The sequence below is a fragment of the Pleurodeles waltl genome, chromosome 2_2, assembly GCF_031143425.1.
Source record: "Pleurodeles waltl isolate 20211129_DDA chromosome 2_2, aPleWal1.hap1.20221129, whole genome shotgun sequence".
NCBI classification, from domain to species: domain Eukaryota; kingdom Metazoa; phylum Chordata; class Amphibia; order Caudata; family Salamandridae; genus Pleurodeles; species Pleurodeles waltl.
In genome coordinates this window covers 1,194,034,416-1,194,061,073 of record NC_090439.1, presented here as the reverse complement: position 1 = coordinate 1,194,061,073, position 26,658 = coordinate 1,194,034,416, and the positions used below count along the sequence as shown (strand labels likewise).

The 26,658-nt window shown below is 47.5% G+C and overlaps 1 protein-coding gene across 1 annotated transcript in view; it reads right to left on the bottom strand.

Annotated features, from left to right (window-relative positions):
* LOC138279298 (vomeronasal type-2 receptor 26-like) overlaps positions 1-25,366 on the bottom strand; it is a 147,856-nt gene extending 122,490 nt beyond the window's left edge. Inside the window, exon 1 of the mRNA XM_069219394.1 lies at positions 25,103-25,366. Coding sequence (XP_069075495.1) covers positions 25,103-25,366 — 264 coding nt within the window. The remainder of the gene's footprint in view (positions 1-25,102) is intronic.
* Positions 25,367-26,658: the final 1,292 nt, after the last annotated feature.

Here is a 26,658-nt window from a genome sequence, read left to right as displayed (position 1 = left end):
GATATGCAGGTGTGTGGCTAGCTAGTTGACAGTTTTTCACCTGAGTAGCATGTTGTGTGATGGCCTCATGTGGTTTGCAGTCTGTTGTCAATGATGATTGGTGGACGTTTACCACTCTGTCCGCATATGCAGTTCTGAGACTATTTTGCGACTCATACAAGATGTCTGTGAAAAACAGCTGTCCCCGGGAGTCTGAAGATTGTCTGTGCATGTAACAATGTATACGTCATGGACTAGCATGTCAAACATCACTTCATGCCACATTGGATCTGGGGATCAAAGCACAGCATGTGTGAGACCTCCCAAGATTGGTCACTGGAGGCCTCTGCTTCACAAAGGGGTTTGCCCTTTGGGGAGGAGGTGCCACATCGGAGGGTCTGTCCTTGTAACGAAGGTGGGTTTTCCTGCCATACGTGTAGTGATTGTAATCCTTGTGGAATGATTGAGGGGCCACTGTCAGTAGTGTGTAGGTCGTGGGTATGTTCTGACTGGCCAGGGGTGTATTGGGTCTTTGACACGGGCACTTGAGGGGAGGGGACAGGTCTCATAATGGTGATTTGTTGCAGAACTGGTATGCCAATATGTGCAACAAGTCATAAAATTGCAATCCAGCATGTTCCACACACTTGAACTTACAGTTTCTGTTTTGGGGCTGTTGTGAGAAACTAGTCAGTGCTGCACTGGCTTCCAAGGCTTAAACTGTACCTGTGGCCCTTGGTGTACTTGGTACTATGTGTCCAGGGATTGACATCACAACCTGAGCCTGGATTTGTGCTACAGCAGTTTCCAAAGTTGTGAGTAAGATATGTGGACCACATGTACCAAAATGCATTGCAAAGTGCAAAACTGTGCTGGGAAGTTCTGGAGTGTAAAGTGTAACCACAAAACATTCCATTCCTCCCCCAGTATACCTGCTGTTACTACATGCTTGCATATATCACATTTAATTTCCATTTGTCACTTCTCTTAAAATGTATTTTTTTTTTGTCATTCTGACAGTGCTGCACCACACAAGCGGATCTTACGCACCGCATGTGGAGTGTACGCACTGAATGCAGATGATCCAAACTCGGGGTGTAGGATCCGGCAACGGACAGGAACCCAGTGAAAATCAACAGGAAGTGACATAGAGGACATTTAACACAAAAGAATGATGTACGGAGTGCTGACAATGCAAACACTCACCCCCAGTCACAGATCTGGGTTTAATCCACCGTTATTTTGCTCACCATGCCACCCCAGTTTGGACCCAGCCATATGCAAATCAGTCTTGATCCTGTTCCTCATGGGAACAGTCCAGCCCGAACTGCCAGGCCTTGTCCTCCCACGACCGTAAACAAGCATCCTTGGACCGGTTTCAGGTATCACCCTACATCAGCCAGGCTAGCTTGAATCCAGTGGCACAGTGAGCAAGGGACCCACATCTGGGCATACCCTTCCCACTTAGGGCAACTTTAGCAACACAAAAGAATGATGGACGGAGTGCTGACAATGCAAACACTCACCCCCAGTCACAGATCTGGGTTTAAACCATCGTTATTTTGCTCACCATGCCACCCCACTTTGTACCCAGCCAAACGCAAATCAGTCTTGACCGTGTTCCTCATGGGAACAGTCCAGCCCGAACTGCCAGGCCAGGTCCTCACTGGACCGGAAACAAGCATCCTGGGACTGGTTTCAGGGTATCACCCTTCATCAGCCAGGCTAGCTTGAATCCACTGGCCAGTGAGCAAGGGTCCCACGTCTGGGCATACCCTTCCCACTTAGGGCAACTGATTTGCATATGGCTGGGTCTGAGCTGGAATGGCATGGCATGCAAAAAAACTGATGGATTAAACCCAGATCTGTGACTGGGAGTGAATGTTTGATTTGTTTTGCATTCCGTCCATCTTTTGTTGTTTTTGCATAGAGGAAATTCAAGGCAGGACGTTCTAGTCAGGAAGTTGCAAGCAGCCATTTTCTAGTTATTCTGAGTCATCCTCTGTTACTGACAGGACCCTCTTCCATCCTGCCGCTCTGTACACCGTGACTGCCCCCAACTTGGCTGAGGGAACATAGGAGAGGGCGTCCCCTTTCAGTGAATTGAACTGGACATCGTAGCTGGGGGGTGCTGGACCAGTACCCTCAGCTTTATGCGGGTCCCGAGGACCAGTTGAGCAATGCAGCATGTGCCTGGATCTGGAAGCAGATTGTGCAGCGCTACAGTGCAGTGGGCCTATACCACTGGTGGGCCAGGACGTGCTGCAAGTGCTGGAAGGACCTGAAACGTTGAGGCCATCTGAGCACCCAAGAACTGTTGGGACAGTCTTCCCAACCCCATGTGCACCGGCCCTGTCTCAGGTCACTGTACAGGAGGATCCTGAGTGATCCTGAGTACAGCCTGGCTGACCCTCCATGCTCAGCTGGAGGAGTTGGAGCAGCAGAGATCTGGTGAGTACATTGCGTGCATGCTATGTCTGGTAGCATGGTGTGAGAGTTAAAAGAGCTGTATAAACATGTATCACATGTCATCATGTACTGAATCTGGGCATTTGCTGTAGCAATCGTAAGGGCAGTGCCCCATGGGATTACTAAGGGAGCAATTACCAAAGTGCATTCTGGGACTTGTAGTTTGCTGGACACTATAGAAATTGCCATCACTCATGTTTTCATTTGAAGAAATGCAATGCCTCCACCATGACTGGGGAGGCAAAGACCTTATCACTGCTGGGTGCAATGCCAAATGGTTGGGCCAGACACTGTACAGTGTGAGGTCAAGTGGTCACATTTCTTGTCTCGGATGCTGTGACATGCATGCTCTTTCTGTGCCTCTCATGTCTCCTGCACAAAATCACAGATATTGCAGCAGCAGTCATAAGGCCAATGCCCCATGGGATCACTGAGGAAGCACTTACCACAGTGCAGTCTGGGACATGTAGTGTGCTGGACACTATTGTAGGAGGCTGGACTGGCTTGTAGTGAGTACCAAGGGGTACTTGCACCTTGCACCAGGCCCAGTTATCCCTTATTAGTGTATAGGGTGTCTAGCAGCTTAGGCTGATAGATAATGGTAGCTTAGCAGAGCAGCTTAGGCTGAACTAGGAGACGTGTGAAGCTACTACAGTACCACGAATGTCACTTGCACAATATCATAAGAAAACATATACAGTTATACTAAAAATAAAGGTACTTTATTTTTATGACAATATGCCAAAGTATCTTAGAGTGTACCCTCAGTGAGAGGATAGGAAATATACACAAGATATATGTACACAATACCAAAAATATGCAGTATAGTCTTAGAAAACAGTGCAAACAATGTATATTTACAATAGGATGCAATGGGGACACATAGGGATAGGGGCAACACAAACCATATACTCCAAAAGTGGAATGCGAACCACGAATGGACCCCAAACCTATGTGACCTTGTAGAGGGTCGCTGGGACTATTAGAAAATAATGAGAGTTAGAAAAATAACCCTCCCCAAGACCCTGAAAAGTGAGTGCAAAGTGCACTAAAGTTCCCCCAAGGACATAGAAGTCGTGATAGAGGAATAATGCAGGAAAGACACAAACCAACAATGCAACAACGATGGATTTCCAATCTAGGGTACCTGTGGAACAAGGGGACCAAGTCCAAAAGTCACAAGCAAGTCGGAGATGGGCATGTGCCCAGGAAATGCCAGCTGTGGGTGCTAAGAAGCTTCTTCTGGACAGAAGAAGCTGAGGTTTCTGCAGGAAAGAAAAAGGCTAGGGACTTCCCCTTTGGAGGACGGATCCTACTTGCTGGGGAGAGTCGTGCAGAAGTTTTTTCCCACCGAAAGACCGCCAACAAGCCTTGCTAGCTGCAAATCGTGCGGTAATCGTTTTTGGATGGTGCTATGCCCCAGGAAGGACCAGGATGTCGCAAATTGCGTCAGGAGAAAGAGGGGACGTCGAGCAAGACAAGGAGCCCTCTCAGCAGCAAATATAACCCGGAGAAGTGCCAGAAACAGGCACTACAAGGATGCGTGAAACGGTGCTCACCCGAAGTTACACAAAGGAGTCCCACGTCGCCGGAGACCAACTTAGAAAGTCGTGCAATGCAGGTTAGAGTGCCGTGGACCCAGGCTTGGCTGTGCACAAAGGATTTCCGCCGGAAGTGCACAGGGGCCGGAGTAGCTGCAAAAGTCACAGTTCCCAGCAATGCAGTCTAGCGAGGTGAGGCAAGGACTTACCTCCACCAAACTTGGACTGAAGAGTCACTGGACTGTGGGAGTTACTTGGACAGAGTTGCTGGATTCGAGGGACCTTGCTCGTTGTGCTGAGAGGAGACCCAAGGGACCGGTAATTCAGCTTTTTGGTGCCTGCGGTTGCAGGGGGAAGATTCCGTCGACCCACGGGAGATTTCTTCGGAGCTTCTAGTGCAGAGAGGAGGCAGACTACCCCCACAGCATGCACCACCAGGAAAACAGTCGAGAAGGCGGCAGGATCAGCGTTACAGAGTTGCAGTAGTCGTCTTAGCTACTTTGTTGCAGTTTTGCAGGCTTTCAGCGTGGTCAGCAGTCGATTCCTTGGCAGAAGGTGAAGAGAGAGATGCAGAGGAACTCTGATGAGCTCTTGCATTCGTTATCTCAAGTTTCCCCAGAGACAGAGACCCTAAATAGCCATAAAAGAGGGTTTGGCTACCTAGGAGAGAGGATAGGCTAGCAACACCTGAAGGAGCCTATCAGAAGGAGTCTCTGACGTCACCTGGTGGCACTGGCCACTCAGAGCAGTCAAGTGTGCCAGCAGCACCTCTGTTTCCAAGATGGCAGAGGTCTGGAGCACACTGGAGGAGCTCTGGACACCTCCCAGGGGAGGTGCAGGTCAGGGGAGTGGTCACTCCCCTTTCCTTTGTCCAGTTTCGCGCCAGAGCAGGGCTAAGGGGTCCCCTGAACCGGTGTAGACTGGCTTATGCAGAATTGAGCACATCTGTGCCCAAGAAAGCATTTCCAGGGGCTGGGGGAGGCTACTCCTACCCTGCCTTCACACCATTTTCCAAAGGGAGAGGGTGTAACACCCTCTCTCAGAGGAAGTCCTTTGTTCTGCCATCCTGGGACAAGCCTGGCTTGACCCCAGGAGGGCAGAAACCTGTCTGAGGGGTTGGCAGCAGCAGCAGCTGCAGTGAAACCCCAGGAAAGGCAGTTTGGTAGTACCAGGGTCTGTGCTACAGACCACTGGGATCATGGGATTGTGCCAACTATGCCAGGATGGCATAGAGGGGGCAATTCCATGATCATAGACATGTTACATAGCCATATTCGGAGTTACCATTGTGAAGCTACATATAGGTAGTAACCTATATGTAGTGCACGCGTGTAATGGTGTCCCCGCACTCACAAAGTCCGGGGAATTGGCCCTGAACAATGTGGGGGCACCTTGGCTAGTGCCAGGGTGCCCTCACACTAAGTAACTTTGCACCTAACCTTTACCAGGTAAAGGTTAGACATATAGGTGACTTATAAGTTACTTAAGTGCAGTGTAAAATGGCTGTGAAATAACGTGGACGTTATTTCACTCAGGCTGCAGTGGCAGGCCTGTGTAAGAATTGTCAGAGCTCCCTAGAGGTGGCAAAGAAATACTGCAGCCCATAGGGATCTCCTGGAACCCCAATACCCTGGGTACCTCAGTACCATATACTAGGGAATTATAAGGGTGTTCCAGTAAGCCAATGTAAATTGGTAAAATTGGTCACTAGCCTGTTAGTGACAATTTGAAAGAAATGAGAGAGCATAACCACTGAGGTTCTGATTAGCAGAGCCTCAGTGAGACAGTTAGTCACTACACAGGTAACACATTCAGGCACACTTATGAGCACTGGGGCCCTGGAGAACAGGGTCCCAGTGACACATACAACTAAAACAACATATATACAGTGAAAAATGGGGGTAACATGCCAGGCAAGATGGTACTTTCCTACACAACCAACCCCAAACGAAGGACAATAAGACTAGCCATGACCTGATGAGTCTTCATTGTCTAAGTGGAAATATCTGGAGAGTCCATCTGCATTGGAGTGGCTACTCCCAGGTCTATGTTCCACTGTATAGTCCATTCCCTGTAGGGATATGGCCCACCTCAACAATTTAGGATTTTCACCTTTCATTTGTTTTGGCCAAAGTAGAGGTTTGTGGTCTGTCTGAACAATGAAGTGAGTGCCAAACAGGTATGGCCTCAACCTCTTCAGTGCCCAGACCACAGCAAAGGCCTCCCTCTCAATGGCAGACCAACGCTTTTCTCTAGGGGTCAACCTTCTACTAATAAAAGCAACAGGTTGATCCTGGCCCTCAGAATTAAGTTGTGATAGGACTGCCCCTACTCCTAATTCAGATGCATCAGTTTGGACATAGAATTGTTTAGAGTAACAAGGGCTTTTCAGGACAGGTGCAGAGCACATGGCCTGCTTCAGCTCCTCAAAAGCTTTCTGACATTTTGCTGTCCATAATACCTTTTTAGACATTTTCTTGGATGTGAGGTCATTAAGAGGGGCTGCAATGGAGCCATAGTTCTTAATGAACCTCCTGTAATACCCAGTGAGGCCTAGAAAGGCTCTCACCTGAGTCTGAGTAGTAGGGGGAACCCAATCAATAATTGTTTGGATTTTCCCCTGAAGTGGTGCAATGTGTTCCCCACCAACAAGGTGTCCCAGATAAACCACCTTACCCTGCCCTATCTGGCACTTTGAAGCCTTGATAGTGAGGCCTGCCTTTTGCAGGGCCTCCAAAACTTTCCATAGGTGGACCAGGTGATCATCCCAGCTGGAGCTAAAGACAGCTATATCGTCCAAATATGCTGCACTGAAAGCTTCCAGCCCTTGCAGGACTGTGTTCACCAACCTCTGAAAAGTGGCAGGTGCATTTTTCAATCCAAAAGGCATTACAGTGAACTGGTAATGTCCTCCAATGGTTGAAAATGCTGTTTTAGGTTTAGCATCTTCTGATAATTTGATCTGCCAATACCCTGCAGTCAAATCAAAAGTGCTTAGATACTTGGCAGATGCCAGTGTATCTATGAGGTCATCTGCCCTGGGTATAGGGTGAGCATCAGTTTTGGTTACCAGGTTGAGACCTCTATAGTCTACACAAAACCGCATTTCCTTCTTTCCATCTTGGGAATGGGGTTTTGGTACAAGTACCACAGGAGAAGCCCATGGACTTTCAGAGTGCTCAACCACTCCTAGTTCTAACATTTTCTGTACCTCTTGCTTTATGCAGTCCCTGACATGGTCAGGCTGCCTATAGATCTTTCTTTTGACAGGCAAGCTGTCTCCAGTATCTATAGTGTGCTCACACCAAGAAGTGGTACCTGGCACAGTAGAGAAGAGTTCAGAGAATTGATCTAGGAGATTTATGCAATGGTCTTTCTGCTCAGCAGTAAGACAATCAGCCAAAACTACACCTTCCACAAGAGCATCTTGTTCTGTGGAAGAGAAGAGATCAGGTACAGGATCACTATCTTCTTCCTGTCCCTCATCAGTTGCCATGAGCAGGGTGAGATCAGCCCTGTCATAGTAGGGTTTCAGGCGATTGACATGGAGCACCCTAAGGGGACTCCTGGCAGTGCCTAAGTCAACTAAATAGGTGACTTCTCCCTTTTTCTCAACAATTGTGTGGGGTCCACTCCATTGATCTTGGAGTGCTCTTGGGGCCACAGGCTCAAAGACCCACACTTTCTGCCCTGGTTGGTACTGAACCAAAACAGCCTTCTGATCATGCCATTGCTTCTTGAGCTCTTGGCAGGCCTGAAGGTTTTTACTGGCCTTTTTCATATACTCAGCCATCCTTGATCTGAGGCCAAGTACATAGTCCTCAATATCTTGCTTTGGAGCTTTTAGAGGTTGTTCCCAACCCTCCTTAACAAGTGTGAGTGGACCCCTAACAGGGTGTCCAAAAAGAAGTTCAAAGGGGCTGAAGCCCACTCCTTTCTGGGGTACCTCCCTGTAGGCAAAAAGGAGGCATGGTAGAAGGATATCCCATCTCCTGCAGAGTTTTTCAGGGAGACCCATAATCATGCATTTGAGAGTTTTGTTAAATCTCTCCATCAGTCCATTTGTTTGTGGATGATAGGGTGTAGTGAATTTATAAGTTACACCACACTCCTTCCACATGGCCTTTAAGTAAGCAGACATGAAATTGCTTCCCCTGTCTGATACTACTTCCTTTGGGAAGCCCACCCTGGAAAATATTCCCAGGAGGGCCTTTGCCACTGCAGGAGCTGTAGTGGTCCTTAAACAAATTGCTTCAGGGTATCTTGTGGCATGGTCCACTACCACCAAGATAAACCTATTGCCTGAAGCAGTAGGAGGGTCGAGGCGGCCAACTATGTCAACCCCTACCCTTTCAAAGGGAACCCCAACCACAGGCAGTGGAATAAGGGGTGCCTTTGGAGTGCCACCTGTCTTGCCACTGGCTTGACAGGTTTCACAGGACTTACAAAAATCTTTTGTGTCCTCAGACATTCTAGGCCAATGAAACAAGGGGATAAGCCTGTCCCAAGTTTTCATTTGTCCTAGATGCCCAGCTAGGGGAATGTCGTGGGCAAGAGTTAGGAGGAACTTTCTGTACTCCTGAGGAATCACTAATCTCCTGGCAGCTCCAGGTTTAGGATCCCTTGCCTTAGTGTACAAGAGGTTGTCCTCCCAGTAAACTCTGTGAAAGTCACTGACATCCCCATTAGCCTGTTTGACAGCTTGCTGTCTGAGACCCTCTAATGTGGGACAGGTTTGCTGTGCCACACTCAGCTCCTCCCTGGCAGGCCCCCCTTCACCCAAACGCTCAGCAGTGTCTGCTTCAAGCTCCTCTGGTGTAGGTTCTGCACAGGGAGGGAATTCTTCTTCCTCAGAAGTTGAATCCACTGTAGAGGGAGGGATAGTAGGAAGTGGTTTGCTTCTACTAGCCCTAGCTTTAGGGAGCACTTGGTCCATTGTTCCAGGATCCAAGCTTCCCTGTCCTTTTTGCTTTTTGGCCTGAGCCCTGGTTAAAGCAAAAATATGCCCTGGGATGCCCAGCATTGCTGCATGGGCCTCCAACTCCACATCTGACCAAGCTGATGTCTCCAAATCATTTCCTAGTAGACAGTCTACAGGTAAATCTGTGGCTACCACAACTTTCTTAGGACCAGTAACCCTCCCCCAGTTGAGATTTACAACAGCCATGGGGTGGCTAAGTGTGTTGTTGTGAGCATCGGTTACTTGGTACTGGTGACCAAGTAGGTGTTGTTCAGGGTGGACCAGTTTCTCTATGACCATAGTCACACTGGCTCCAGTGTCCCTGTAGGCCTGAACCTCAACACCATTTATTAGGGGTAGCTGCTTGTACTTATCCATATTAAGGGGACAAGCAACTAAGGTGGCTAAATCAATAGCCCCCTCAGAGACTAACACAGCCTCTGTGGTCTCCCTAACCAGACCAACCCCAACTAAGTTACCAATAGTGAGCCCAGCTACTCCCTTGGATTGGCTATTAGTAGGTTTGCTCCCACCACCACTGCTATTAGTAGGGACACTAGGTGTAGCAGTAGGGGTTGTAGTGGTAGGAGGCTTGGTGCTTTTCTTTGGACAACTGGGATCTGTTGTCCAATGGCCCTTTACTTTACATAAATAGCACCATGGTTTCTTTTCTTTGTTTTGATTAAAAGAGGATTTGGGCCCACCACCCCCACCAGAGGGTTTTTGTGGGCCTGATGAAGACTCATTTTTAGATTTGTCCCCACCCTTGTCAGAAGACTTACCATCCATCTTTTTATTGCCATCTTTGTCACCCCCTGTATGAACTTTTCTGTTCACCCTTGTTCTGACCCATTTGTCTGCCTTCTTTCCCAATTCTTGGGGAGAGGTCAGATCAGAGTCCACCAAGTACTGGTGCAACAAATCAGACACACAATTATTAAGTATATGCTCTCTCAGGATCAAGTTATACAGGCTGTCATAATCAGTAACTTTACTGCCATGTAACCACCTCTCCAATGCCTTCACTGAATGGTCAATGAAATCAACCCAGTCTTGTGAAGACTCCTTTTTGGTCTCTCTGAACTTTATCCTGTATTGTTCAGTGGTTAAGCCATAACCATCCAGGAGTGCATTCTTAAGTACTGTAAAATTATTGGCATCACTTTCTTTCACAGTAAGGAGCCTATCCCTACCTTTTCCACTAAATGATAGCCATAGGATAGCAGCCCACTGCCTTTGAGGGACATCCTGTACAACACAGGCCCTCTCAAGTGCAGCAAACCACTTGTTAATGTCATCCCCCTCCTTATAAGGGGGAACTATCTTATGCAGATTCCTGGAATCATGCTCTTTTGCAGGATGACTATGGGGAATACTGCTGCTGCCACCATGGGTTTCTAAACCCAACTTCTGTCTTTCCTTCTCTAATTCTAAAGACTGTCTATCCAAATCCAGCTGTTGCTTTTTAAGCTTCAGTCTGGTTTGTTCCACCCTCAACTTATTGAGTTCCCTTTCTAACAATCTGTCATCAAGATTGGTGGGAGGGACATTTCTAGATACAGAGGTATGATGGGAATGAACAGAAGGAGACCTGTCCCTTACAGAGGGCACCCTAGCAGCTTGGCTAACAGAAACATCATTTCTACTGTAATGAGAATGAATGCTCTTGCTATGATGTGAGACAACACTATCTGTATGGTGTGACTCAACCTCAGTACCAACTATGCTAGACTGTCTAGTAATGGGCAGGCTAGGAAGTTTCTTTCCTGAATCTTTTCCTGGGGGAGTCCCTGGATCAGATTGAGAACCATTAGCTACTTTTTCAACAGATGGGGCACTTTTAGCCTTATCCTGTTCTCTAAGCATGTTAAGTAACAATTCCAAGGAAGGATTCTTCCCTACACTGAAACCTCTCTCTACACAGAGACTCCTTGCTCCTTTCCAGCTAAGGTGGTCATACGCAATCTTAGACAGGTCAACATTTTGGCCTGTGCCAGACATTTTTAGAGAGAGTTAAAGTGATAGAAAAAGAGAAAAAAGTTTCAGAACCTTTTGGAAAGACAGAAAAAAAACTTTTAAAACTTTTAAGAACTTTTTGAAAGTTTAGAAGTACTTTTCAGCACTTTAGAAAAGAGTGAAAAGAGGAAATGCAAAACTTTTTAGCTATGTGTACACACACTGAACTTGTTTTGTATATTTTTCTCTTATGAAAAGTACAATGACAAGAGTGGTAAGTAGTCTCAAAGCACTTATCCCACCGCTGCACAACCAATGTAGGAGGCTGGACTGGCTTGTAGTGAGTACCAAGGGGTACTTGCACCTTGCACCAGGCCCAGTTATCCCTTATTAGTATATAGGGTGTCTAGCAGCTTAGGCTGATAGATAATGGTAGCTTAGCAGAGCAGCTTAGGCTGAACTAGGAGACGTGTGAAGCTACTACAGTACCACCAATGTCTCTTGCACAATATCATAAGAAAACACAATACACAGTTATACTAAAAATAAAGGTACTTTATTTTTATGACAATATGCCAAAGTATCTTAGAGTGTACCCTCAGTGAGAGGATAGGAAATATACACAAGATATATGTACACAATACCAAAAATATGCAGTATATTCTTAGAAAACAGTGCAAACAATGTATAGTTACAATAGGATGCAATGGGGACACATAGGGATAGGGGCAACACAAACCATATACTCCAAAAGTGGAATGCGAACCACAAATGGACCCCAAACCTATGTGACCTTGTAGAGGGTCGCTGGGACTATTAGAAAATAGTGAGAGTTAGAAAAATAACCCTCCCCAAGACCCTGAAAAGTGAGTGCAAAGTGCACTAAAGTTCCCCCAAGGACATAGAAGTCGTGATAGAGGAATAATGCAGGAAAGACACAAACCAACAATGCAACAACGATGGATTTCCAATCTAGGGTACCTGTGGAACAAGGGGACCAAGTCCAAAAGTCACAAGCAAGTCGGAGATGGGCATGTGCCCAGGAAATGCCAGCTGTGGGTGCAAAGAAGCTTCTACTGGACAGAAGAAGCTGAGGTTTCTGCAGGAAAAAAAAGGGCTAGAGACTTACCCTTTGGAGGACGGATCCCTCTCGCAGTGGAGAGTTGTGCAACAGTGTTTTCCCGCCGAAAGACCGCCAACAAGCCTTGCTAGCTGCAAATCTTGCGGAAAAGGTTTTGGATGCTGCTATGGCCCAGAAAGGACCAGGATGTCGCAAATTGCGTCAGGAGAGAGATGAGTCGTCGAGCAAGACAAGGAGCTCTCTCAGCAGCAGGTAGTACCCAAGGAAGTGCCAGAAACAGGCACTACAAGGATGCGTGAAACAGTGCTCACCTGAAGTTACACAAAGGAGTCCCACATCGCCGGAGACCAACTTAGAAAGTCGTGTAATGCAGGTTAGAGTGCCGTGGACCCAGGCTTGGCTGTGCACAAAGGATTTCCGCCGGAAGTGCACAGGGGCCGGAGTAGCTGCAAAAGTCGCGGTTCCCAGCAATGCAGTCTAGCGAGGTGAGGCAAGGACTTACCTCCACCAAACTTGTACTGAAGAGTCACTGGTCTGTGGGAGTCACTTGGACAGAGTTGCTGGATTCGAGGGACCTTGCTCGTCGTGCTGAGAGGAGAACCAAGGGACTAGTAATGCAGCTTTTTGGTGCCTGCGGTTGCAGGGGGAAGATTCCGTCGACCCACTGGAGATTTCTTCGGAGCTTCTAGTGCAGAGAGGAGGCAGACTACCCCCACAGCATGCACCACCAGGAAAACAGTCGAGAAGGCGGCAGGATCAGCGTTACAGAGTTGCAGTAGTCGTCTTAGCTACTTTGTTGCAGTTTTGCAGCCTTCCAGCGCGGTCAGCGGTCGATTCCTTGGCAGAAGGTGAAGAGAGAGATGCAGAGGAACTCTGATGAGCTCTTGCATTCGTTATCTCAACTTTCCCCAGAGACAGAGACCCTAAATAGCCAGAAAAGAGGGTTTGGCTACCTAGGAGAGAGGATAGGCAAGCAACACCTGAAGGAGCCTATCAGAAGGAGTCTCTGACGTCACCTGGTGGCACTGGCCACTCAGAGCAGTCCAGTGTGCCAGCAGCACCTCTGTTTCCAAGATGGCAGAGGTCTGGAGCACACTGGAGGAGCTCTGGACACCTCCCAGGGGAGGTGCAGGTCAGGAAAGTGGTCACTCCCCTTTCCTTTGTCCAGTTTCGCGCCAGAGCAGGGCTAAGGGGTCCCCTGAACCGGTGTAGACTGGCTTATGCAGAATTGGGCACATCTGTGCCCAAGAAAGCATTTCCAGAGGCTGCGGGAGGCTACTCCTCCCCTGCCTTCACACCATTTTCCAAAGGGAGAGGGTGTAACACCCTCTCTCAGAGGAAGTCCTTTGTTCTGCCATCCTGGGACAAGCCTGGCTTGACCCCAGGATGGCAGAAACCTGTCTGAGGGGTTGGCAGCAGCAGCAGCTGCAGTGAAACCCCAGGAAAGGCAGTTTGGCAGTACCAGGGTCTGTGCTACAGACCACTGGGATCATGGGATTGTGCCAACTATGCCAGGATGGCATAGAGGGGGCAATTCCATGATCATAGACATGTTACATGGCCATATTCGGAGTTACCATTGTGAAGCTACATATAGGTAGTGACCTATATGTAGTACACGCGTGTAATGGTGTCCCCGCACTCACAAAGTCCGGGGAATTGGCCCTGAACAATGTGGGGGCACCTTGGCTAGTGCCAGGGTGCCCTCACACTAAGTAACTTTGCACCTAACCTTTACCAGGTAAAGGTTAGACATATAGGTGACTTATAAGTTACTTAAGTGCAGTGTAAAATGGCTGTGAAATAACGTGGACGTTATTTCACTCAGGCTGCAGTGGCAGGCCTGTGTAAGAATTTTCAGAGCTCCCTATGGGTGGCAAAGAAATGCTGCAGCCCATAGGGATCTCATGGAACCCCAATACCCTGGTGTGAGAAGGTAGCCTCTTTCTAGCCTTGTTACCCCCACTTTTGGCCTGTTTGTGAGTGTATGTCAGGGTGTTTGTCACTGTTTTCACTGTCTCACTGGGATCCTGATAGCCAGGCCTCAGTGCTCATAGTGAAAACACTATGTTTTCAGTATGGTTGTTATGTGTCACTGGGATCCTGCTGGTCAGGACCCCAGTGCTCATAGGTTTGTGGCCTATATGTATGTGTCACTGGGACCCTGTCACACAGGGCCCCAGTGCTCATAGGTGTGCATGTATATGTTCCCTGTGTGGTGCCTAACTGTCTCACTGAGGCTCTGCTAACCAGAACCTCAGTGGTTATGCTCTCTCATTACTTTCAAATTGTCACTAACAGGCTAGTGACCAATTTTACCAATTTACATTGGCTTACTGGAACACCCTTATAATTCCCTAGTATATGGTACTGAGGTACCCAGGGTATTGGGGTTCCAGGAGATCCCTATGGGCTGCAGCATTTCTTTTGCCACCCATAGGGAGCTCTGACAATTCTTACACAGGCCTGCCACTGCAGCCTGAGTGAAATAACGTCCACGTTATTTCACAGCCATTTTACACTGCACTTAAGTAACTTATAAGTCACCTATATGTCTAACCTTTACCTGGTAAAGGTTAGGTGCAAAGTTACTTAGTGTGAGGGCACCCTGGCACTAGCCAAGGTGCCCCCACATTGTTCAGAGCCAATTCACTGAACTTTGTGAGTGCGGGGACACCATTACACTCGTGCACTACATATAGGTCACTACCTATATGTAGCTTCACCATGGTAACTCCGAATATGGCCATGTAACATGTCTATGATCATGGAATTGCCCCCTCTATGCCATCCTGGCATTGTTGGTACAATTCCATGATCCCAGTGGTCTGTAGCACAGACCCTGGTACTGCCAGACTGCCCTTCCTGGGGTTTCACTGCAGCTGCTGCTGCTGCCAACCCCTCAGACAGGCAGCAGCCCTCCTGGGGTCCAGCCAGGCCTGGCCCAGGATGGCAGAACAAAGAACTTCCTCTGAGAGAGGGTGTGACACCCTCTCCCTTTGGAAAATGGTGTGAAGGCAGGGGAGGAGTAGCCTCCCCCAGCCTCTGGAAATGCTTTGTTGGGCACAGATGTGCCCAATTCTGCATAAGCCAGTCTACACCGGTTCAGGGACCCCTTAGCCCCTGCTCTGGCGCGAAACTGGACAAAGGAAAGGGGAGTGACCACTCCCCTGACCTGCACCTCCCCTGGGAGGTGTCCAGAGCTCCTCCAGTGTGCTCCAGACCTCTGCCATCTTGGAAACAGAGGTGCTGCTGGCACACTGGACTGCTCTGAGTGGCCAATGCCACCAGGTGACATCAGAGACTCCTGCTGATAGGCTCCTTCAGGTGTTAGTAGCCTTTCCTCTCTCCTAGGTAGCCAAACCCTCTTTCCTGGCTATTTAGGGTCTCTGTCTCTGGGGAAACTTTAGATAACGAATGCATGAGCTCAGCCGAGTTCCTCTGCATCTCTCTCTTCACCTTCTGATAAGGAATCGACCGCTGACCGCGCTGGAAGCCTGCAAACCTGCAACATAGTAGCAAAGACGACTACTGCAACTCTGTAACGCTGATCCTGCCGCCTTCTCGACTGTTTTCCTGCTTGTGCATGCTGTGGGGGTAGTCTGCCTCCTCTCTGCACCAGAAGCTCCGAAGAAATCTCCCGTGGGTCGACGGAATCTTCCCCCTGCAACCGCAGGCACCAAAAAGCTGCATTACCGGTCCCTTGGGTCTCCTCTTAGCACGACGAGCGAGGTCCCTCGAATCCAGCGACACCGTCCAAGTGACCCCCACAGTCCAGTGACTCTTCAGCCCAAGTTTGGTGGAGGTAAGTCCTTGCCTCACCTCGCTGGGCTGCATTGCTGGGAACTGCGACTTTGCAAGCTACTCCGGCCCCTGTGCACTTCCGGCAGAAATCCTTCATGCACAGCCAAGCCTGGGTCCACGGCACTCTAACCTGCATTGCACGACTTTCTAAGTTGGTCTCCGGCGACGTGGGACTCCTTTGTGCAACTTCGACGAGCACCGTTTCACGCATCCTCGTAGTGCCTGTTTGTGGCACTTCTCTGGGTGCTACTTGCTTCAGTGAGAGCTCTTTGTCTTGCTCGACGTCTCCTCTCTCTGCAGGTCCAATTTGCGACCTCCTGGTCCCTCCTGGGCCCCAGCAGCGTCCAAAAACGCCAAACGCACGATTTGCGTGTAGCAAGGCTTGTTGGCGTCCTTCTGGCGGGAAAACACTTCTGCACGACTCTCCAAGGCGAGTTGGATCCGTCCACCAAAGGGGAAGTCTCTAGCCCTTTTCGTTCCTGCAGAAACCTCAGCTTCTTCTGTCCAGTCGAAGCTTCTTTGCACCCACAGCTGGCATTTCCTGGGCATCTGCCCATCTCCGACTTGCTTGTGACTTTTGGACTTGGTCCCCTTGTTCCACAGGTACCCTAGATTGGAAATCCACAGTTGTTGCATTGCTGGTTTGTGTCTTTCCTGCATTATTCCTCTAACACGACTCTTTTGTCCTTAGGGGAACTTTGGTGCACTTTGCACTAACTTTTCAGGGTCTTGGGGAGGGTTATTTTTCTAACTCTCACTATTTTCTAATAGTCCCAGCGACCCTCTACAAGGTCACATAGGTTTGGGGTCCATTCGTGGTTCGCATTCCACTTTTGGAGTATATGGTTTGTGTTGCCCCTATCCCTATGTTTCCCCATTGCATCCTATTGTAACTATACATTGTTTGCACTGTTTTCTAAGACTATACTGCATATTTTTGCTATTGTGTATATATATCTTGTGTATATTTCCTATCCTCTCACTGAGGGTACACTCTAAGATACTTTGGCATATTGCCATAAAAATAAAGTACCTTTATTTTTAGTATAACTGTGTATTGTGTTTTCTTATGATATTGTGCATATGACACTAAGTGGTACTGTAGTAGCTTCACACGTCTCCCAGTTCAGCCTAAGCTGCTCTGCTAAGCTACCATTATCTATCAGCCTAAGCTGCTAGACACCCTATACACTAATAAGGGATAACTGGGCCTGGTGCAAGGTGCAAGTACCCCTTGGTACTCACTACAAGCCAGTCCAGCCTCCTACATTGGTGGCAGCGGTGGGATAAGTGCTTGAGACTACTTACCACTCTTGTCATTGTACTTTTCATAAGAGAAAAATATACAAAACAAGGTCAGTGTATATACACATAGCCAAAAAGTTTTGCATTTCCTCTTTTCACTCTTTTCTAAGTGCTGAAAAGTACTTCTAAAACTTTCAAAAAGTTCTTAAAAGTTTAAAAAAAGTTTTTTCTGTCTTTCCAAAAAGTTCTGAAAACTTTTTTTTCTTTTTCTATCACTTTAACTCTCTCTAAAAAATGTCTGGCACAGGAAAAAATGTTGAACTGTCCAAACTTGCATATGATCACCTTAGCTGGAAAGGAGCAAGGAGTCTCTGCATAGAGAGAGGTTTGAGTGTAGGGAAGAATCCTTCCTTAGAACTGTTAATTAATATGCTTAGAGTACAGGATAAGGCCATGAGTGCCAAATCTGGTGAAAAAGTAGCTAATGGTTCTCAATCTGATCCAGGGACTCCCCCAGGAAAAGGTTCAGGAAAGAAACTTCTCAGCCTGCCCATTACTAGACAGTCTAGCATAGTTGGTACAGAGGTTGAATCACACCATAATGATGGTGTGCTCTCACATTATGCTGGTAGCCAAGCTGTTAGGGTGCCCTCTGTAAGGGACAGGTCTCCTTCTGTTCATTCCCATCATACCTCTGTATCTAGAAATGTCCCTCCCACCCACCCTGATGACAGATTGTTAGAAAGGGAGCTCAATAGATTGAGAGTGGAACAAACCAGACTGAAGCTCAAGAAGCAACAGCTGGATTTGGATAGACAGTCTTTAGAATTAGAGAAGGAAAGACAGAAGATGGGTTTAGATACCCATGGTGGCAGCAGCAGTATTCCCCATAGTCATCCTGCAAAAGAGCATGATTCCAGGAATCTGCACAAGATAGTTCCCCCTTATAAGGAGGGGGATGACATTAACAAGTGGTTTGCTGCACTTGAGAGGGCCTGTGCTGTACAGGATGTCCCTCAAAAGCAGTGGGCTGCTATCCTATGGCTATCATTTAGTGGAAAAGGTAGGGATAGGCTCCTTACTGTAAAAGAAAATGATGCCAATAATTTCAAAGTTCTTAAGAATGCACTCCTGGATGGTTATGGCTTAACCACTGAACAGTACAGGATAAAGTTCAGAGAGACCAAAAAGGAGTCTTCACAAGACTGGGTTGATTTCATTGACCAGGCAGTGAAGGCCTTGGAGGGGTGGTTACATGGCAGTAAAGTTACTGATTATGAAAGCCTGTATAACACAATCCTGAGAGAGCATATTCTTAATAATTGTGTGTCTGATTTGTTGCACCAGTACCTGGTAGACTCTGATCTGACCTCTCCCCAAGAATTGGGAAAGAAGGCAGACAAATGGGTCAGAACAAGGGTGAACAGAAAAGTTCATACAGGGGGTGACAAAGATGGCAATAAGAAGAAAGATGGTGAAAAATCTCAAGATAAGCATGGGGATAAGGGTAAAACCAAAGATCCCACTTCAAGTCTTAAACACTCTTCAGAGGGTGGGGATAAAACTAATTCTTCCTCTTCTTCCCAACCTGCACACATTAAAAAGCCTTGGTGCTTTGTGTGTAAAAACAGAGGCCATAGGCCAGGGGATAAGTCCGGTCCAGGTAAACCCCCTGAGCCTACCACCACTAATACATCAAGCTCTAGTGCCCCTAGCAGTAGTGGTACTAGTGGTGGGACTGCTGGCAACAGTCAAGCAAAGGGTGTAGTTGGGTTCACTTATGGGTCCATAGTGGAAACTGATGTAATCAGCCCCAAGACAGTTTCTGTCACACCTAGTGGCACTGGCCTTGCCACACTGGCTGCTTGTCCCCTTACAATGGATAAGTACAGGCAGACAGTTTCAATAAATGGTGTTGAGGCCTTGGCCTACAGGGACACAGGTGCCAGTTTCACTTTGGTGACTGAAAACCTAGTGCCTCCTGAACAACACATCATTGGACAACAGTATAAGATTATTGATGTCCATAACTCCACTAAGTTTCTTCCCTTAGCTATAATTCAGTTTAGTTGGGGTGGAGTTACTGGCCCTAAGCAGGTGGTGGTATCACCTAGCTTACCTGTAGACTGTCTCTTAGGTAATGACCTAGAGGCCTCAGGTTGGGCTGATGTAGAGTTTTATGCCCATGCAGCCATGCTGGGCATCCCTGAGGAATTGTTCCCTCTCATTTCAAGTGAAATGAAAAAGCAAAGGAGAGAAGGCCTGAAAAATCAGGATCCCTCTCCATCAACAGGTAAAAAGGGTATCACAGTATCCCCTAACCACCCTACCATTCAGGATACTATTCCTGTGGTGGGAGAAACCTCTCCTGGGGTGGCACCTGTTCCAAGGGAATCATCAGCTGGCAAAGCTGGACTCCCTGAGGTGGAAGTACCTCTCTGTGGGATAACTAACATTGGTGAGAAAAACAGCACCATGTTAGTTAACATGGAGCATCCCTCCAACCCTCCCAGAGAAACTTTAGTGCAGAAACCCTGCACTACCTCACAACACTTAGGACAGCATCCCTGCCCTAGTGTGGAGCTCATAGGACAGCATCCCTGCCCTGCTCCAACTCAAGAGAAACAGCATCCCTGTTCTCTCTTCCAGCCAGATGGACAAAGTTTTTGCCCAGCTATGGCTTTTCTGAGACAGCATCCCTGTCTGGCATTTCCATCACTACAAATAGGTTCAGTGGACAATTCCCACTGCTCTAAACTAAAACTTACTGATAGAAACTCTGAAAATACATCTTCACATTGTTGCTTAGCTAAAAAACTTCAAACAGGGTGGTTTACATCCCCACAGGGAAGTAACCATACAGTGGATGATAAAGGGAGTAACCAGTCTATTGCAGAGCTACTCTCTACTTATCACCACTTAGACAATAAAGTCTCAACTGGCCAAGGTTAGCCTTATTGTCCTTCGTTTGGGGGGGGTTGTGTGAGAAGGTAGCCTCTTTCTAGCCTTGTTACCCCCACTTTTGGCCTGTTTGTGAGTGTATGTCAGGGTGTTTGTCACTGTTTTCACTGTCTCACTGGGATCCTGATAGCCAGGCCTCAGTGCTCATAGTGAAAACACTATGTTTTTAGTATGGTTGTTATGTGTCACTGGGATCCTGCTGGTCAGGACCCCAGTGCTCATAGGTTTGTGGCCTATATGTATGTGTCACTGGGACCCTGTCACACAGGGCCCCAGTGCTCATAGGTGTGCATGTATATGTTCCCTGTGTGGTGCCTAACTGTCTCACTGAGGCTCTGCTAACCAGAACCTCAGTGGTTATGCTCTCTCATTACTTTCAAATTGTCACTAACAGGCTAGTGACCAATTTTACCAATTTACATTGGCTTACTGGAACACCCTTATAATTCCCTAGTATATGGTACTGAGGTACCCAGGGTATTGGGGTTCCAGGAGATCCCTATGGGCTGCAGCATTTCTTTTGCCACCCATAGGGAGCTCTGACAATTCTTACACAGGCCTGCCACTGCAGCCTGAGTGAAATACCGTCCACGTTATTTCACAGCCATTTTACACTGCACTTAAGTAACTTATAAGTCACCTATATGTCTAACCTTTACCTGGTAAAGGTTAGGTGCAAAGTTACTTAGTGTGAGGGCACCCTGGCACTAGCCAAGGTGCCCCCACATTGTTCAGAGCCAATTCACTGAACTTTGTGAACTTTGTGAGTGCGGGGACACCATTACACGCGTAACACCATGGTAACTCTGAATATGGCCATGTAACATGTCTATGATCATGGAATTTCCCCCTCTATGCCATCCTGGCATTGTTGGTACAATTCCATGATCCCAGTGGTCTGTAGCACAGACCCTGGTACTGCCAGACTGCCCTTCCTGGGGTTTTACTGCAGCTGCTGCTGCTGCCAACCCCTCAGACAGGCAGCTGCCCTCCTGGGGTCCAGCCAGGCCTGGCCCAGGATGGCAGAACAAAGAACTTCCTCTGAGAGAGGGTGTGACACCCTCTCCCTTTGGAAAATGGTGTGAAGGCAGGGGAGGAGTAGCCTCCCCCAGCCTCTGGAAATGCTTTGTTGGGCACAGATGTGCCCAATTCTGCATAAGCCAGTCTACACCGGTTCAGGGACCCCTTAGCCCCTGCTCTGGCGCGAAACTGGACAAAGGAAAGGGGAGTGACCACTCCCCTGACCTGCACCTCCCCTGGGAGGTGTCCAGAGCTCCTCCAGTGTGCTCCAGACCTCTGCCATCTTGGAAACAGAGGTGCTGCTGGCACACTGGACTGCTCTGACTGGCCAGTGCCACCAGGTGACGTCAGAGACTCCTTCTGATAGGCTCCTTCAGGTGTTAGTAGCCTATCCTCTCTCCTAGGTAGCCAAACCCTCTTTTCTGGCTATTTAGGGTCTCTGTCTCTGGGGAAACTTTAGATAACGAATGCAAGAGCTCATCCGAGTTCCTCTGCATCTCTCTCTTCACCTTCTGCCAAGGAATCGACTGCTGACCGCGCTGGAAGCCTGCAAACCTGCAACATAGTAGCAAAGACGACTACTGCAACTCTGTAACGCTGATCCTGCTGCCTTCTCGACTGTTTTCCTGGTGGAGCATGCTGTGGGGGTAGTCTGCCTCCTCTCTGCACTAGAATCTCCGAAGAAATCTCCCGTGGGTCGACGGAATCTTCCCCCTGCAACCGCAGGCACCAAAAAGCTGCATTACCGGTCCCTTGGGTCTCCTCTCAGCACGACGAGCGAGGTCCCTTGAATCCAGAAACTCTGTCCAAGTGACTCCCACAGTCCAGTGACTCTTCAGTCCAAGTTTGGTGGAGGTAAGTCCTTGCCTCACCACGCTAGACTGCATTGCTGGGAACTGCAACTTTTGCAGCTACTCCGGCCCCTGTGCACTTCCGGCGGAAATCCTTTGTGCACAGCCAAGCCTGGGTCCACGGCACTCTAACCTGCATTGCACGACTTTCTAAGTTGGTCTCCGGCGACGTGGGACTCCTTTGTGTAACTTCGGGTGAGCACCGTTTCATGCATCCTCGTAGTGCCTGTTTCTGGCACTTCTCCGGGTGCTACCTGCTGCTAAGAGGGCTTCTTGTCTTGCTCGACGTCCCCTCTACCTCCTGGTCCAATTTGCGACATCCTGGTCCCTCCTGGGCCACAGCAGCGTCCAAAAACGCTAACCACACGATTTGCAGCTAGCAAGGCTTGTTGGCGTTCTTTCGGCGGGAAAACACTTCTGCACGACTCTCCACGGCGAGCGGGATCCGTCCACCAAAGGGGAAGTCTCTAGCCCTTTTCGTTCCTGCAGAAACCTCAGCTTCTTCTGTCCAGTAGAAGCTTCTTTGCACCCACAGCTGGCATTTCCTGGGCATCTGCCCATCTCCAACTTGCTTGTGACTTTTGGACTTGGTCCCCTTGTTCCACAGGTACCCAAGATTGGAAATCCATCGTTGTTGCATTGTTGGTTTGTGTCTTTCCTGCATTATTCCTCTATCACGACTTCTATGTCCTTGGGGGAACTTTAGTGCACTTTGCACTCACTTTTCAGGGTCTTGGGAGGGTTATTTTTCTAACTCTCACTATTTTCTAATAGTCCAAGCGACCCTCTACAAGGTCACATAGGTTTGGGGTCCATTCGTGGTTCGCATTCCACTTTTGGAGTATATGGTTTGTGTTGCCCATATCCCTATGTGTCCCCATTGCATCCTATTGTAACTATACATTGTTTGCACTGTTTTCTAAGACTATACTGCATATTTTTGGTATTGTGTACATATATCTTGTGTATATTTCCTATCCTCTCACTGAGGGTACACTCTAAGATACTTTGGCATATTGTCATAAAAATAAAGTACCTTTATTTTTAGTATAACTGTGTATTGTGTTTTCTTATGATATTGTGCAAGTGACACTTGTGGTACTGTAGTAGCTTCACACGTCTCCTAGTTCAGCCTAAGCTGCTCTGCTAAGCTACCATTATCTATCAGCCTATGCTGCTAGACATCCTATACACTAATAAGGGATAACTGGGCCTGGTGCAAGGTGCAAGTACCCCTTGGTACTCACTACAAGCCAGTCCAGCCTCCTACAGTATCCAATTGTGCCAAGCATCACAACAGATTTAGAGAAAGAGCTCTGGCCCACGTAACCTGTTTAGCAGGGTCCCTGGGCACTACCAACGTCTAGAACACATCAACATCAGGCAAAAAGTGGGGGCTAATCATGCAAAACAAGGCCTCCTCTCACACTTGCAACAGTGAAAACCTACTTTGGCAGTATTTCACTGTTAGGACATTTAAAACATATCAGTACATGTCCAACCTTTAACATACACTGCACATTGCCCATGGGGCTACCTAGGGACAACCGTAGAGGTTCTTTACATGCGCAAAAAGGGAAGGTTTGGGCCAAATTAGCAGTTTGAAACTGCACACACAGACACTGCAGTGGCAGGTCTGAGCCATGTTTACAGGGCTACTCATGTGGGTGGCACAACCAGTACTACAGGCCCACTAGTAGCATTTGATTTACAGGCCCTGGGCACCTCTAGTGCACTTTGCTCACTTTGCTAGGGACTTACTAGTAAATCAAATATGCCAATCAGGGAAAAGCAAATGGCATATACATTTTACACAGGGAGCACTTGCACTTTTGTACTGGTCAGCAGTGGTAAAGTGCCCAGAGTACCAAAAACAGCAAAAATAGAGTCTAGAACACTGTCAAAACACGGGAATCAAAGGAAAACAATACAGGGGAGACCATGCCAAGGATGCCAGGTCTAACACTCATAATATAATTTCCCTAGCCTAAATTAATACAAAGCCTATATAAAGTAAATAGACATTTTTGGAAAATGGCCTCTCTGAAGGGTCACCCCACTGTTTTTGCCTTCCTACTCTGCTTTTTCTGACCTCATATATCCCGGCTTTAGGACTCTGGTCACTTTGCCACTGCTAATGGCAAGATGGTACTTTCCCACACTAACCAGTGCTAAAGTGCTTGTACTCCCTCCCCTAAAAACATTGTAACATTGGCTCATACCAATTTGGCATATTAAATTTACTTATAAGTCCGTAGTAAAGTGCACTACACCTGCCCAGGGCCTGTAAATTAAATGGTACTAGTGGGCCTGCAGCACTGATTTTGCCACCCACAGAAGTAGCCCCTTAAACAATATCTCAGGTCTGTCATTGCAAGGCCTGTGTGTGCAATTTCACTGTCACTTCGACTTGGCATTTAAAATTTGTTGCCAAGCCTTAAACTCCCCTTTTGCTACATATAAGTCACCCCTAATGTAGGCCCTAGGTAACCCATAAGGCAGGGTGCTATGTAGGGAAAAGGCAGGACATGTACTTATGTGTTTTATATGTCCTGGTAGTGAAAAACTCCTAAATTCATTTGCCACTACTGTGAGGCCCGCAGCTTTCATAGGCTAGCATGAGGTCTACCCTCATATACTCTTTGAGAGGTAGATTTGACAAAAAAAATACACTAAAATAATCAAATATGGTTACAATTAACATACAGAGCTATAACAAAAAATAATAAAACTCAAATAAATAATTAAAAACAATAGTATGTACAGGTACAGTTAAAAAAACATGAAGGACTTGAAAAAACAATAATCTTCCTCTTTCTAGCCTGATGTCACGATAGTGAAACATCACTTACGCTGAACTCCTGGACACACATGGTTCAGACTGATATTTCAATGAGATACTGTTGCGATATCCCAACTTATGTTTGGTGAGCTCTACGTAAACTTGTTAATTTTTACACTTTTTAACTTTCCTTTGCTTCTTCACCCTGCTATGTAGTGCCCTCAAGATGTCATGTTGACAATTTAAAAAGCCTCTATATTGATACATTTATCAAGGTAGTTGTGACCTCAGGAGATAAGTCAACTCTACAATGGAATCTGATTTACTCTTGCTTTAACATATGCATGTGTACAGTCTGTAACCAGGTGTCTCTTATGATGCTGCAAGGTCCATCTCAGTGTAGTAGAACACTCCTGTTACTACTAAACATACAAAGCCATCAGCACCTCCTACCTGTGGATACCTGTAGACTCCCACAAGTTGAGCCATCGGTAAGGTTGTTGCTGAAGAGAAGTCTCCGATGATCCCGCACAGTGTCTCCTTCTTCTGACATCTGTAGTTTGGAACGGATTCTGTTTTACCTGAGAATATGCTCATAGTACCATGAAGCGCCTTCATCTCACTGGCACAAGAATCATAAATCTGGTAGCCCAGGGTGAGGTTTGGTAAGAGTTCAGGGTCTCTGTTGATCTCTTCTATGGCAAAGATAAGAGCCATGGCGTGACGAAGAAAGCGGAAAGCAGGTCTGAAAGTGACACAGTCAGAAACTTGGAATCACTAGATGAAGGCACCTGTGTGACAAAGACATTCATCTCTCTGTCATTCCCATGAGCTTCTTCAGTGGTTATGGATAGGATTGTGACAATGAACATCATTTCAACCACACCACAGCAGACTGAACCATGCTGTAGCAGACTGACCAATACCACAGCAGATTGGACAACACCACAGCAGAACCATGCAATGGCAGATTGGACTACACCACAGCAGGGTGAATAATACCACAGAAGACTGGACAAAACCACTTGAAACTGGACCATGCCATGGCAGAGTGAACCACAGCAGACTAAATAATATCACACCAGAGTGAACCACACCCCTGCAGAGTGAACTACACCACTGCACATTGACCCATGCTGCAGAAGACTGATTAATACCACAGCAGACTTAACCAAACTGCTGCAAACTGAACCATGCAATGGCAGATTGAGTAATACCACAGCAGAGTCAACCATACCACAGAACACTGAATAATATCACAGCAGAGTAAAATATACCCCAGCAGAGTGAGCTACACCACTGCACACTGAACCATGCTGCAGAAGACTGAATAATACCACAGCAGACTGGACACAACCACTGCAAACTGAGCCATGCCATGCAGATTGAATAATGCCACAGCAGAGTGAACCATATCCCTACAGAGTGAACTACACCACTGCACACTGACCCATGCTGCAGAAGACTGATTAATACCAAACCACTGCAAAATGAACAATGCCATGGCAGATTGAGTAATGCCACAGCAGAGTCAATAATACCACAGCAGACTGAATACTATCACAGCGGAGTGAAAGATACACCAGCAGAGTGAACTACACCACTGCACACTGTGAGAAAATGTACATAAACTTAATCATACACCATAGCTGCTAGGCATCTGTTTATCTTTATTATGTTGCCATGTGCTCGACAAACCTCCTGAACTTTGATGATTGACCTTGTGCTCGCAGCCTTGGGCTGCAATCTGCTTATCGCTGTAATTTACTTGTTCTAACCGTAGTTCAGAGAATTTTTGTGCTTAATCAGTAACTGCCAGAACAGGTTCATACAGGTCGTTGCCACCTCCTGCCAGCTGCATCTGTACCTTCTCCCACCACACGTGTATCCCTGAAATATTCTGAAGGCCGCAGAGGACCTTGAATACGCTAGGGGTTGAGTTGTCCTTTGACCAAGCAGTTTTGTGTGTATATAAGGTTGTGTGCCCCAGAGTGAGGGGGCAGCCTCCG